We start from the raw sequence: 15,000 nt of genomic DNA, 5'->3' as shown, positions 1-15,000 counted from the left end.
AGGAGGTGGGTTTAGAACAGACCATCTTACCACAGAGGAGGTGGGTTTAGAACATGTCATCTCACCACAGAGGAGGTGGGTTTAGAACATGTCATCTCACTACAGAGGAGGTGGGTTTAGAACATGGCATCTCACTACAGAGGAGGTGGGTTTAGAACATGGCATCTCACCACAGAGGAGGTGGGTTTAGAACAGACCATCTCACCACAGAGGAGGTGGTTTAGAACATGGCATCTCACCACAGAGGAGGTGGGTTTAGAACATGTCATCTCACCACAGAGGAGGTGGTTTAGAACATGGCATCTCACTACAGAGGAGGTGGTTTAGAACATGACATCTCACTACAGAGGAGGTGGTTTAGAACATGGCATCTCACTACAGAGGAGGTGGGTTTAGAACATGGCATCTCACTACAGAGGAGGTGGGTTTAGAACAGACCATCTCACCACAGAGGAGGTGGTTTAGAACAGACCATCTTACCACAGAGGAGGTGGGTTTAGAACATGTCATCTCACTACAGAGGAGGTGGTTTAGAACATGGCATCTCACTACAGAGGAGGTGGTTTAGAACATGTCATCTCACTACAGAGGAGGTGGTTTAGAACATGGCATCTCACTACAGAGGAGGTGGGTTTAGAACAGACCATCTCACCACAGAGGAGGTGGTTTAGAACATGACATCTCACTACAGAGGAGGTGGGTTTAGAACATGTCATCTCACCACAGAGGAGGTGGTTTAGAACATGTCATCTCACTACAGAGGAGGTGGTTTAGAACATGGCATCTCACTACAGAGGAGGTGGGTTTAGAACATGGCATCTCACCACAGAGGAGGTGGGTTTAGAACAGACCATCTCACCACAGAGGAGGTGGTTTAGAACATGGCATCTCACTACAGAGGAGGTGGGTTTAGAACAGACCATCTCACCACAGAGGAGGTGGTTTAGAACATGACATCTCACTACAGAGGAGGTGGGTTTAGAACATGGCATCTCACCACAGAGGGAGGCGGGTTTAGAACATGGCATCTCACCACAGAGGAGGTGGGTTTAGAACAGACCATCTCACCACAGAGGAGGTGGTTTAGAACATGACATCTCACTACAGAGGAGGTGGGTTTAGAACATGGCATCTCACCACAGAGGGAGGTGGGTTTAGAACATGGCATCTCACCACAGAGGAGGTGGTTTAGAACATGGCATCTCACTACAGAGGAGGTGGTTTAGAACATGACATCTCACCACAGAGGAGGTGGTTTAGAACAGACCATCTCACTACAGAGGAGGTGGTTTAGAACATGACATCTCACCACAGAGGAGGTGGTTTAGAACATGGCATCTCACCACAGAGGAGGTGGTTTAGAACATGGCATCTCACCACAGAGGAGGTGGTTTAGAACATGACATCTCACCACAGAGGAGGTGGGTTTAGAACAGACCATCTCACCACAGAGGAGGTGGTTTAGAACATGACATCTCACTACAGAGGAGGTGGTTTAGAACATGGCATCTCACCACAGAGGAGGTGGTTTAGAACATGGCATCTCACCACAGAGGAGGTGGTTTAGAACATGACATCTCACTACAGAGGAGGTGGGTTTAGAACAGACCATCTCACCACAGAGGAGGTGGTTTAGAACATGGCATCTCACCACAGAGGGAGGCGGGTTTAGAACATGGCATCTCACTACAGAGGAGGTGGGTTTAGAACATGACATCTCACCACAGAGGAGGTGGTTTAGAACATGACATCTCACTACAGAGGAGGTGGGTTTAGAACATGGCATCTCACCACAGAGGGAGGTGGGTTTAGAACATGGCATCTCACTACAGAGGAGGTGGTTTAGAACAGACCATCTCACCACAGAGGAGGTGGGTTTAGAACATGGCATCTCACCACAGAGGGAGGCGGGTTTAGAACATGGCATCTCACTACAGAGGAGGTGGGTTTAGAACATGACATCTCACCACAGAGGAGGTGGTTTAGAACATGACATCTCACTACAGAGGAGGTGGGTTTAGAACATGGCATCTCACCACAGAGGGAGGTGGGTTTAGAACATGGCATCTCACTACAGAGGAGGTGGTTTAGAACAGACCATCTCACCACAGAGGAGGTGGTTTAGAACAGACCATCTCACCACAGAGGAGGTGGTTTAGAACATGGCATCTCACCACAGAGGGAGGCGGGTTTAGAACATGGCATCTCACCACAGAGGAGGTGGGTTTAGAACAGACCATCTTACAGAGGAGGTGGGTTTAGAACATGACATCTCACCACAGAGGAGGTGGTTTAGAACAGACCATCTCACCACAGAGGAGGTGGTTTAGAACAGACCATCTCACCACAGAGGAGGTGGGTTTAGAACAGACCATCTCACCACAGAGGAGGTGGGTTTAGAACATGACATCTCACCACAGAGGAGGTGGGTTTAGAACAGACCATCTCACCACAGAGGAGGTGGTTTAGAACATGGCATCTCACCACAGAGGAGGTGGGTTTAGAACATGGCATCTCACTACAGAGGAGGTAGGTTTAGAACACATCATTTCATCACAGATGAGATGGGTTTAGAACACACCATTTCACAACAGAGGAGGTGGTTGGGTTTAGGCCCGGGGTCGCTGAGGTAATGGTTAGGTTATGATTACGTTATGGTTAGGTTACAGTTAGGTTATGATTAGGTTATAATTAGGTTATAATTAGGTTATGGTCAAGGTTGTCGTGACTCGTAAAGTCATGGAAAAGTGACGAGATGACCCAATCCAATCAGGCACACCAAAGGCATGAAATGACATGTTTTTAGCGAGTGCCCGGACAACAGAGGGAAAAAGCAGAAGAGTTATGGGGCATTCCTTTTGTACTGGGAACTAGGAATATCCCAATTGAGGGACATCACACCCGAGTTGACCGCGTTCCATTAAAACAGTTGGGAAACCAGCCAGGGTTAGCTCTAGCCAGGCTAGCCATTGTTAGCAATAACAGTTGATAAACAGAATGCATTTTGCGCATACATGCACACACTGTAGCAACTTGTCCACAGATAGAAGTTAGACAGTAGGGCTACTGTGTGTATGACTGATTTAATGAGACAAATAAGACAGAAGTGCTAATAAACAGTATTACAACTGTCACTACTGTTGAAGTGCAGACCTGGCATCTTGGATTTTTAGGTCGGGGATGGTGTGATTCGCCCAAGATCAGCGTAGGAAATCCGAGACCAGGTGACGCCACAGGGGGGTGTTCCTGACCTTTGAATCGTGAGACCCAGAGAGAGGTGTGTGTGTGTGTGTGTGTGTGTGTGTGTGTGTGTGTGTGTGTGTGCGTGTGCTTGTGCGTGTGTGTGTGTGTGTGTGTGTGTGTGTGTGTGTGTGTGTGTGTGTGTGCGCGTGTGCGTGCGTGCGTGTGTGTCTGCCTCTTTGTAGTGATGTATTGTTTGGCCGTCTCTCTTACCTCCTCCTCTCTGACCCACTCTGGCATCATTGAGGTGTCATTGAGGCTCAGCACTCAGCATGCTCACAGTACAGCAGCTTTGAGACAGTGACAACCAGCAGCACGTGGCTTTAGTCCAGCAAGCAGGAGAGATTCAAGGCAGAAGATACACCCGCTAATACCTCTGTGGCCCTGGACGGAGCTTACAGTGGGCGGGGCCCTGGAGGGAGCTTACAGTGGGCGGGGCCCTGGAGGGAGTTTACAGTGGGCGGGGCCCTGGAGGGAGTTTACAGTGGGCGGGGCCCTGGAGGGAGCTTACAGTGGGCGGGGCCCTGGAGGGAGCTTACAGTGGGCGGGGCCCTGGAGGGAGCTTACAGTGGGCGGGGCCCTGGAGGGAGTTTACAGTGGGCAGGGCCCTGGAGGGAGTTTACAGTGGGCGGGGCCCTGGAGGGAGCTTACAGTGGGCGGGGCCCTGGAGGGAGTTTACAGTGGGCGGGGCCCTGGAGGGAGTTTACAGTGGGCGGGGCCCTGGAGGGAGCTTACAGTGGGCGGGGCCCTGGAGGGAGCTTACAGTGGGCGGGGCCCTGGAGGGAGTTTACAGTGGGCAGGGCCCTGGAGGGAGTTTACAGTGGGCGGGGCCCTGGAGGGAGCTTACAGTGGGCGGGGCCCTGGAGGGAGTTTACAGTGGGCGGGGCCCTGGAGGGAGTTTACAGTGGGCAGGGCCCTGGAGGGAGTTTACAGTGGGCGGGGCCCTGGAGGGAGCTTACAGTGGGCGGGGCCCTGGAGGGAGTTTACAGTGGGCGGGGCCCTGGAGGGAGTTTACAGTGGGCGGGGCCCTGGAGGGAGCTTACAGTGGGCGGGGCCCTGGAGCCAGAGCCGTATAATAGAAGAGTTCCGACATCTCCATTCACTCCAATGGACCAGTTTTTTTCCAGGAAGTAGAAAGTGGAACTCTTCAGTAAAAAAAGCAGCACTGTCGAGTTGCATCAAAATAGACAGTGTTGTACTTTGAAAGGGTTTTTCATCCCTTGAAATGAATCAAATTGTACATTATCGGCTTTATTTTAGCATGCAAAAGTAGCGCGAGACCCATTCCTGGCTGTTCATTGGCTAATGATTCTTGCATTTTGGTCCTCCGCTGACGCCACTCTCTTACTAGATGACACTACCTGGAGGGAGCTTACAGTGGGCGGGGCCCTGGAGGGAGCTTACAGTGGGCGGGGCCCTGGAGGGAGCTTACAGTGGGCGGGGCCCTGGAGGGAGCTTACAGTGGGCGGGGCCCTGGAGGGAGCTTACAGTGGGCGGGGCCGCGGGGGGCTGTTTGTGTTTTGACTGGGAAAGTTGATCTGCATGCTCTGGCTCATTTTGCCAGAAGCTCTCCAGTAGGGATGTCCCGATCACCTTTTTTTGCCTCCAAGTCAGAGTCCGAGTCATATGATTTTGAGTATCTGCCGATACCGAGTCCCGATCCGATATTTCTGCAATGCATTGCAGAAATAGTTGCGACAACAAGTTGGGACAACTTGGATGCTTTTTTTTCCTTTCTTTTAAGTGTTTAAGTGTTTTTATTTTAACCAACCAATATGACATCTTTGTACGGCTCTTTTATCACAACCACAACTCAGTTAGTGCAGCATTGGTTTTAAACCAAGTAAACAAAATAAAATCTCTTTACAGCTTATCAATGGTGCAGCACAAAATAACAAAATAAAAAATATGACACAGACTGTTTTTTTCACTACAAACTCGCCATGTTGAAATCTAGCAATTTAAGGTGAAAGGTTGTTTTGTGAAAAAGGTTCCACCCCCCCATTAGTACACAAAGAAGAGGACTATCCATTCCACATAAAATGGAGTCATTTTAGAATCAGTAAATAGGTATATTTTGTAAGATAAAAACTGACTCTGAGAGAGAAATTACTGTCTTAGGCTATCTCTGGACACGGCTGGTATGCATTTGCATGCGGCGTTTCACGGCTGTCTGCTTTTGTTTCGAGTTTCGGCCAATGAGCCACATCAGAATGAAGCATGCTTGCTAGATGGGGGCGGGGTGCAAAGCTCTGTTTACAAGTGAGACAACATGGAGAGTCACTGAGGACAGTCAGTGTGGATTAAAATGATTGAAACTTTATCTGGGAGACGAGTGCAGTCCGGCCACTTCTTCTGACAACATGGAGGACAGATTTTATTCACAAGACAGACGGAACGCGGACAACAAAAAGATACATGTTCGTTATGGGAACTTTACTGATGATGCAGGCAGTGCAGAACACTTCTGGCTTTTCTTCCTAGTCTGACTCCTAGGTGAGTTTAATCATGATCCCTAACTAACGTTACGTCTTGTTTTAGTCCGGGAGCCATGGGGTTGAACCTCGCTTCGTCGGATAAAGTTTTTTTCTCTGCTGATTCTTGTAGTTTGGGGGTATCTATTCAAAATACAGGAGGGTGCCCGGTGAGTACCCTTGAGCATTTTCAGATATTAACCCCTTAAGTGCCAAAATTCCAGAAAATTAGGGATTTATGGGATTTCATGCAAAATACTCAAATCAAATGCATCCAATTTGTTTTCTCCAATGTCTATTCATAAAGGAGGTCATGTACAATGTATCTCATTCCACATTAAATAATATTAACCCTTTTAGGCCGTGCCAGCAAAACCAACTGTTTATGACTATAGGGGTTGTGCTGGATGAGAACATCCATTGAGCCTTTGCTCATTCGCATGTAGAGATTCAGAGTAGATGATACACATTGGGAGGTGTGAAGGGCACATTTCGCTGCTGATGGTCTGATGGTGTAGTTAAGCCTATTTGGGTATTGTGCATCCTACCCTGAAACATGCACAGAACATTGTGCATGGCAAACCAGGCACTCCACAGTTGCACTTATTGGAGTTAAAAGGGTTTTGCAGCCACACCTGATCATCTCCAAAATGTAGTCTGGGACAAGTTTCCAATCTTCTGGTAGAGTGGTTGGGCTCAGTGACCTGTTGCATGTGTCCTTTTTTCCATCAAAATTCCTCAGTGTTCAATGCTAGTGGCAGATTTACATTGATATTTCAATATATTGCTTGAAAGTGGGCCCTCTTAACATTCTCAATTAATGCTTCATTCGCTAGCGGTAGAGCAGCTAAGTTTGGAGCAGACATGTGTCCTTTCCCTTTCTTTTCCTCCCAGACAAGTAGCCTTGTGTGTGACATGTCTGTGCTCTCATTTAAACCAGAACAGGCTGAGATGAAGGCAGTGGTTGGTCGGGGACCTGCTGGAACGGTGCACCCACATTGCTAATAGCAGGTAGTTCGTACAGTTTTGAGGACTTTGATGACAGAGCCTTTTCCCAACCCATAGTAAGACGCTACAGTGTCACATCCCAATATGGCATGGGCTGGTAAAAGGTTCTTCACAATTTGTGAATGCTTGGCCAGTGTTGACTTGATGTCCGCTATTGCCCTTTCCTTGTGGGGCGATTCCATGATGTGTGGTGTACATCCAGTCCTTCCTGATGGTAATGGTGAAGAAGTAGTCAGAAGTAGTCTGTGTCATCCAACCCGATCTCCAAAATAATTGTAAAATAGCAACGTTTGTGGACAAACGTTGCTATTTTACAATTTCGGCTAAGAAATTGTAAAATGGTAACGTATGTGTCTACAGCGGTGGGCGTGGTTTGGGCGTGTTTTACGGAGATTTTCTGTTTCTAACCCCTCCCCCTACTCTAATCCTAACCCTAAAATCTCAGAACGTTACTATTTTACAATTTTCGAGCCGAAATTGTAAAATAGCAACGTTGGTCCAAAACGTTGGTATTATACAATTTTCTGTGAGACTGTGTTGTGTCATCAGAAACCACTGAGATTTGATGGGCTTCTCCAGCACATCTCAGGGCCTTTTGGACAATGATGTGTCAGTTTCTTCCCGTCGATTTTCTAGATCATTGGCTCCTTCTTTCTTCCAACCTGATCTCAATGGGGCATGGCTCCTCCCCTGTCACATGGCTCCTCCCCTGTCACCACCAACTTGTGTTTGCTTGTCCTCTGTAGATGGAAAAGCTGAACCTTCCTGGGTCAGTTCCTCACATAAGAGCTAAGAGATGGTGTTTCTAGGTGAGCCTTGTCTCTGTGACCTCTCGGGTGATGGACTTGATACAGTATTGTAATCAGAGTAGCTGCCAAAGATGAGGTAGGCATCACTGTCTGATAGGTATGAATTCAGCCGTGTCTTATCATTTTTGATGAAATCGGCTATGGTGCCATCAGCTGGCCAGTGGATGTCCAAAGAAGGGCTGATCCATCAATGACACTGGCATTCCTCCTGGAGATTTTGACTTGGAATGACTTCTTCAGTGTAGACTTGGATTTACAAATTGCATTCCGTCCTCGTCCTCCCTAGACAACAGTGTGATTACCCTTGAATCGATGGCATTTAGGTCATAAATTGTGGAGTTGTCAACTTGGATTGATTTGGTTGTTGTCATTGTCTTTACTTTGTTTGAGATGGTGTTGTAAAATCCCTCTGGCCAGGTCTTCTCAAAATCTTCTAACATTGCCTCCCCAATCATTACGGCACTGTCACTGGTGTTGGTGATCTTGATGTTCACGATGCGTTTGCCCCTGGATGTTCGTTGGAATCCAATGGATGGAGGCAGGTTTCCAGTTTCTGACAAAGTCCAGTCCTGTCCTTGACTTTGGCAACTGCTTAACCCATGGCTTTAGCCTCCTCCTTGTGATAGAGATGAACCTTTGTAGTATCTGTCTCATCATCTTCCATCTCCTTCATGTCTGATTCAATCTTGCAGCATATGTGGTGGCTCAGAGCCCAGATCTTCAGTGCCTCTGGCTTCATGGTTATTCCAATGATCCCTCCATCACTGTGGCCGTACCTCATGAAAGTGGTTATGAACTGGTTGATCCACAGGCCATTCCATATTCCACTAATGTGTCACATCACATGCTGCCCCTGGAGAAAATTCCTTTGTGGAGGAAGCTCCTCCATGGAACGAAGATAGTAGAGGCCATACCAGACATGATTGACATGGCCAGCTGCAAAGTAGTAGGTAAGCATCTTCTGGAATGTGGTCAGATGGAGAAGCCAGTCACCCTCACGTTCAGCCCAGATGTATGACATCAGCATCAGCATCATTGGTTTCACCAAGACCTAAACCCAAAGTTTGGCTGTTCTGGTCTGACTCACAATCTGATTCATAAGGCTCTCATCAGGTCATCTGCTTTCTGGAAATTTCTTACCGGAACTCCAGAGAGCCCACTATCAGCCATCAGTGAACATAAAGCCCCAACAAAACTCATCAATGCGTGCATACCCCCCAAGACGCTTTAAGCAGCGCAGCCACATCTATAAGTGACATGTGTGTCTGTTTGAGGCGAGATGTGTCTGAGCCGAGATGCAGTGTCCCAGCCATTTTGAGTGGGGTGGCCCAGGTGGGGCACAGACTCAAGCAAGGGTGGCACTGATTGGCATTTAGGAAGGATGTAGAAAGGTTTTCCCTGGCCAAAATTTAGCCTAACGTCACTCTAGCTTAAAGATTAGCCCGCTACAGCCTCTGAAAGACAGTATTGTTGGCCAGCACCCTCAGGATTTTGGGGTGGCCAAATTAGATTTAAGGGGTGGGCAGTGCCACCCCTGGCCACTCCCTAGAGACTCCCCTGCCAAGATGTGTGCACAGGATTTCAACAGTGCACCTAGAGCCCTCCCCTCGGCTGTACAAGGAATTGAGAGTGGAGACAGAAAGTGCCACGGCTCAAAGCCGGTGAAACATGCACATACGCGCACATGCACGCACACACACACATGCACACACGCATGCACACACACAGTGCCAGAGAGAGGGGAGTGTGGGAGAAGGGTCTGACCTGCACCGCTTCAACACCTAGGATTGATTTATCAGACTAAAAGTCCTCTGCTAATTGCATGTTTTTATTGGGGGTCGGAGGTGGGGGGGGGCACATGGGCGGGGGAATCAAATAGGCTACATTATACATGACCTCGTTGCTCCTTTATGAATAAACATTGGAGAAAGTTAATTTGATGCATTTGATTTGAGGATTTTGCATGAAATCTCATAAATCCCTATTTTTAAGGGGATTTTGGCACTTAAGGGGTTAATATCTAAAAATGCTCAAGGGTACTCACCGGGCACCCTCCTGTATTTTGAATAGGTACCCCCAAACTACAAGAATCAGCAGAGAAAAAAACTTTATCCGACGAAACAAGGTTCATCAAAAAAACAGCCTTTGGCTCACGGACTATTTCTGTTTTAGCCACTGTGCGACCATCTAGTTATGATTGGAAATGTGTTTTTGTATGTTTTATCGCGTTTTGATGTGTGGCTAGTCGAACACTAAACAAAGAGTATGGAAGGAAAGAAGCGACAATTCACAAGAGAACCGTGGCCATTGTGGCGCCGCAGACAACAGGACAATAGCACAGAGAGGTTTGTTGCGCCCCAAAATGGCCGATCTCTTGTGCGCTGTTGCACTGGATTAGTTGTCGCTTCTTATTAATGCTCACTCCCCACTACTAAAGTTAAAACTGCGTGTGTTGCTGCGCAAGAGGGCTCGTGTTTACGATGAATATGACAAATTGCAATGATAAAATAAATGACAGGTGGTTTATTTGGATGACTGAAATGTGAGAATTGCCATATTTGTTTTGTGACGTTTTTATACATAAAAATCCGATCTCTTCCCCCCGATTCCGGATCAGTTGAAAATCACGTGATCGGCCCCGATTTCCGATCACGTGATCGGATCGGGACAACCCTACTCTCCAGATTGGTTATTGATTCATCTTTTTTTTTTTTTATGGGACAGTTCACCTGAAAAAAATATGAATTTGTTCTCTTACTTGTAGTGATATTTATCGATTTAGATCGTTTTGGTGTGAGCTGAGCTTGATATCGGCCATATGTCTGCCTTCTCTCCAATACAATACAACTGGGTGACACTCGGCTTGTGGTGCTCAAAGCGCCAAAAACACGAGTGAATTTAAGAATTGAAGAGTGAATTTACAATAGCTGCGACCAGATATGCAAATTTCCAAAATGCACTTTTTTATGAACCAACCAACCGACACAGTGACCTATAGAGCTGCTGGTCGGAGATAAAAATCAGATAAAGATAATCCACAGACCTTGTTGTGAGCAGTGTCTTGTAGGAACTCTTTTTTCCCCACACTCGCTAGCGGTAGGTCGAAAGACAATAGTTAGCGGGCTAGCTGCTGTAGTTTGGTCAAAAGAAAATAGTTCCTACATGGAACTGCTCACAACAAGGTACACTATGTGGTTATCTTGAGTAACCGGGTCATGATTTCTTGAAATGGACATTGCTGTTGAGTTTTTTTTACGCTTTGAGCACCACGAAACGAAACGTTCCATTGTATTTGATTAAAGGCAGACGTCTCTATGACCCATATCTCCAAAGCTCAGCAGCTCACACTATGGCCCATATCTTCAAAGCTCAGCAGCTCACACTATGGCCCATATCTTCAAAGCTCAGCAGCTCACACTATGGCCCATATCTTCAAAGCTCAGCAGCTCACACTATGGTCCATATCTTCAAAACTCAGCAGCTCACACTATGGCCCATATCTTCAAAACTCAGCAGCTCACACTATGGCCCATATCTTCAAAGCTCAGCAGCTCACACTATGGCCCATATCTTCAAAACTCAGCAGCTCACACTATGGCCCATATCTTCAAAGCTCAGCAGCTCACACTATGGTCCATATCTTCAAAACTCAGCAGCTCACACTATGGTCCATATCTTCAAAACTCAGCAGCTCACACAGGGCCGATTTTACCAACGGGCTTACCCGGGCTGAAGCCCGGGGCCCGGGACATCAAGGGGCCCAAAAAAAAAACAAAAATTGGGGGGGGGGACCCTTGATGTATTTTTTTTGGGCCCCCTGTCGCAAAAAATGTTTTTTTTTACTGACGCCATTAAAAAATTTTTGCAGAGTAATAACATCCACTGTGAGAGGGTGTCCACCCGCTATGCCGACCACTCGCAATGCCGACCTTAGGTTTAGGCGTGGGGGGTGGGAGAGGTTAGGTTTTGGGTTAGGGTCTGGGGGAGGTTAGGTTTAGGCGTGGGGGTGGGAGAGGTTAGGTTTTGGGTTAGGGTCTGGGGGAGGTTAGGTTTAGGCATGGGGGCTGGGAGAGGGGAGGTCGGAACAGCGAGAGGAGGAAAGGCTCACCCACTTGACATTGATGTCATTGGAAAGTGACATTGTTAGAACATTGGACTTCACCACTCTAGTCAAAGGCTTTGCCACGGCAAAAGTCAGGAAGAAGACATTTCAGGTACGAACAGACTTGAATACTGCTTGATTGATTTGTGCAATAATTGTGAGAATGTGTGTGTGCACTGTAATAAAAACAGCAATAATAAATACTAAATAATAATAATAAAAGTGCTTGTTGTGACATCTCAGTGGCAATGTTTTCTTTCCAATCAGGCTGTTTATGAAAGAACATGATGGCTAAACCTACAGTTTGTGTTTGTAAGTTAGAATGCTGACAGGAGAGCAGGTGGTGACATGAAAGTTAGTGAGAAAAGGAGAAGATACTGAATAATGACATCACAACAGTATAATCCTAATGTTGATTTAAAATGAGATATATACGGCTAAAAAAGGTTAAAAAAAAATACTCAAATTTTCCGCAAACTTCCGCTTGAAGGGGGGGCCCTGCAGAGATGAATAGCCCAGGGGCCCATGAAGTGTAAAATCGGCCCTGAGCTCACACTATGGCCCATATCTTCAAAACTCAGCAGCTCACACTATGGTCCATATCTTCAAAACTCAGCAGCTCACACTATGGCCCATATCTTCAAAACTCAGCAGCTCACACTATGGTCCATATCTTCAAAGCTCAGCAGCTCACACTATGGTCCATATCTTCAAAGCTCAGCAGCTCACACTATGGTCCATATCTTCAAAGCTCAGCAGCTCACACTATGGTCCATATCTTCAAAACTCAGCAGCTCACACTATGGTCCATATCTTCAAAGCTCAGCAGCTCACACTATGGTCCATATCTTCAAAACTCAGCAGCTCACACTATGGTCCATATCTTCAAAACTCAGCAGCTCACACTATGGTCCATATCTTCAAAACTCAGCAGCTCACACTATGGTCCATATCTTCAAAACTCAGCAGCTCACACTATGGTCCATATCTTCAAAACTCAGCAGCTCACACTATGGTCCATATCTTCAAAGCTCAGCAGCTCACACTATGGCCCATATCTTCAAAGCTCAGCAGCTCACACCAAAACAATCTATTATCTAGCAAAACGATCTAGGCTACTACAGTAAGAGAAAACATGTATTTTGGGGTGAACTGTCCCTTTAAGCAAAAGACATACTGTAATGTTGAACAGATCTGTTCTTGTGTCATTTTATGATGTACGACACGTCTCTTTCAGCAGATGATTGCAATCTTTCAGCAGGAAAGTAACTCCACTCTGAAAAACTTCACATTCAGTTTCACAGCCTACTGTATACTGTATATGGGCCAGATTGCTTTTGACAAAGTACGAGCTTGTTACGTGCCAAAGTAGCTGACAGACCCAGCCCCCCCCACACACACCCCCCCCCCCCCCACACACACACACACACACACACACACACACACACTTGGTTGATGGATACTGTTAATTTCTCATCCCGAGTACTAAATCAAATAAATAAATAAAGCTATATATGATATTCCTGAGCAGTTTGTGTTTTTGTGTCCGTGTCCAGATGAGGATGAGGAGGGCGAGCGCCGGGCCGTTCCCCTGGTTCCCCTCGAGAGCTTCTTCTCCGACGACGACTCCCTCAAACAACAGAAGAAGAAGAAGCCCAAGAAGATCAAAGAGGGGAAGATGCCCAAAGTGAAGAAGAGGAAAAAGGAGGTAAGGGGGAGTTCACTCCACTCGCACCATCTGTTGTGACCTGTAGGGGGCTCGGAGCAGCCTGCCAGGGCTTTTGGCTGCAGCTCTCTCTGCCGTGTATTCTCTGCTCTTTTCATCTCTCTTCTGCCCGGATCCAAGGTGTTTCTGTGGCTGCTGGATCTAAAGGAGAAGCAGTGGACTGTCTGTCTCAGGCTTGGGGGTGCTTGGCAGCGTGGTGCTCACGGGTGCCAGTGTGTAAGCTGTGGGCACCAGGTGCCAGTTTAGAGTGCAGATCGGTGCCTGTGGTGGTGGCTGTAGGTCAGCAGGGCAGTGTGTGTGCCAGGCTAGCTGTGAGAGCGGTGACAGCCGAGCGTCTCCCGTTTAGTCTGTGATATTTAGACACGGAGTCAGAGGGTTACATTGCTCCCGGCACTAACAGGAGCGACAGTTTTATGTAGCTCTTATTTAACCTTTATTTAACTGGGTTAGTCCTGCTGAGGTCATAAATCTACTTTTCAAGGGGGACCTGACAAAGAAGGCCCCAAAATACAACAAGACTATAGGGAATCTAGCTGGACGATGCATGTGTTTATATTATACTTTGATACACTTCTCTAACATTTATGTTACTCTGCACAGCCCAGATTCTCACATTTTTCTCAAACGTGACACAACTTACGCGTTAACTCTGAAGGCAAACCCGCCCTACTTCCTGTCTCGTTGTAGCTAACTCTAGCTAGCTACAGCAGGCAGCAGTAAAGGCATGTTTCACTGTGTGTGTGTGTGTGTGTGTGTGTGTACTGCTGCCTGCTGTAGCTAGCTAACTCTAGCTAGCTACAGCAGGCAGCAGTAAAGCTACTCAGTCCACAGTCCCCTTGGTTGTTTTCTGTCATGTTTCACTGTGTGTGTGTGTGTGTGTGTGTGTGTGTGTGTGTGTGTGTGTGTGTGTGTGTGTGTGTGTGTGCGTGCGTGCATGCGTGCGTGCGTGCGTGCGTGCGTGTGTGTGTGTGTCTCAAGACTCCTGTCAGCTAGCGATCTGTAGTTAACCGAATACCAGTTAGCGCTAGCAGCTAACGCTAGCAGAACTCTTGTCTGTTGTTGAATGTAGCTTTGTACAAAACCATCATCTGACACATTTTAATCTCATTTGTTTATGATACTCTTGTCATGGCTGTCATGATAGCCAGCCAGCCAGCTAGCTAGCTGCAGGCTAGGCTACAGCTTCAGCACTGTCTGAGCGGACTGAGTCCTGCCCTGTCTGGTCAGGAGAGCACGCATGCACCAAACTCACACCGTGTGTGCGTGTGCCACGTGCCACGGCCGACCAATGGTGGAACTTCATCACTCAGCAACTCACTTACTCACTGTGAGGCAGTCGTGGCCCAACGGTTAGTGAAGCGAGCTTGTGACCGGAAGGCTGTCGGTTCAATGCCTGCGACCACCAGGATACATCTGTGTGGGGAAAGTGAAAAGGCAGCGCTTGCCCCTCCCTCATTACCACCACTGACGTGCCCTTGAGCAAGGCCCTTAACCCCAACCGCTCCAGTGGAGCTGCTCAGTGGCAGCAGATCAGACTGTGGTTGTACTGGTCAGCTTCCAGGTGTGAATGTGTGTGTGAATGTGAACAGGGCTCCTGAAAAAGAGAGCATTGCTCTCAGTGAGACTCCTCCTGTATCGCTC

General features: G+C 47.4%; 1 protein-coding gene across 1 annotated transcript in view; it reads left to right on the top strand.

The window, feature by feature from the left end:
- chd5 (chromodomain helicase DNA binding protein 5) overlaps positions 1-15,000 on the top strand; it is a gene marked incomplete at both ends in the record, with an annotated part of 114,215 nt that overhangs the window by 21,086 nt on the left and 78,129 nt on the right. Inside the window, one exon of the mRNA XM_083661822.1 lies at positions 13,190-13,341. Coding sequence (XP_083517948.1) covers positions 13,190-13,341 — 152 coding nt within the window. The remainder of the gene's footprint in view (positions 1-13,189; positions 13,342-15,000) is intronic.

The sequence above is a fragment of the Poromitra crassiceps genome, assembly GCF_964638095.1.
Source record: "Poromitra crassiceps genome assembly, chromosome: 27".
NCBI classification, from domain to species: Eukaryota; Metazoa; Chordata; class Actinopteri; order Beryciformes; family Melamphaidae; genus Poromitra; species Poromitra crassiceps.
This window is presented reverse-complemented; position numbering and strand designations above follow the sequence as displayed.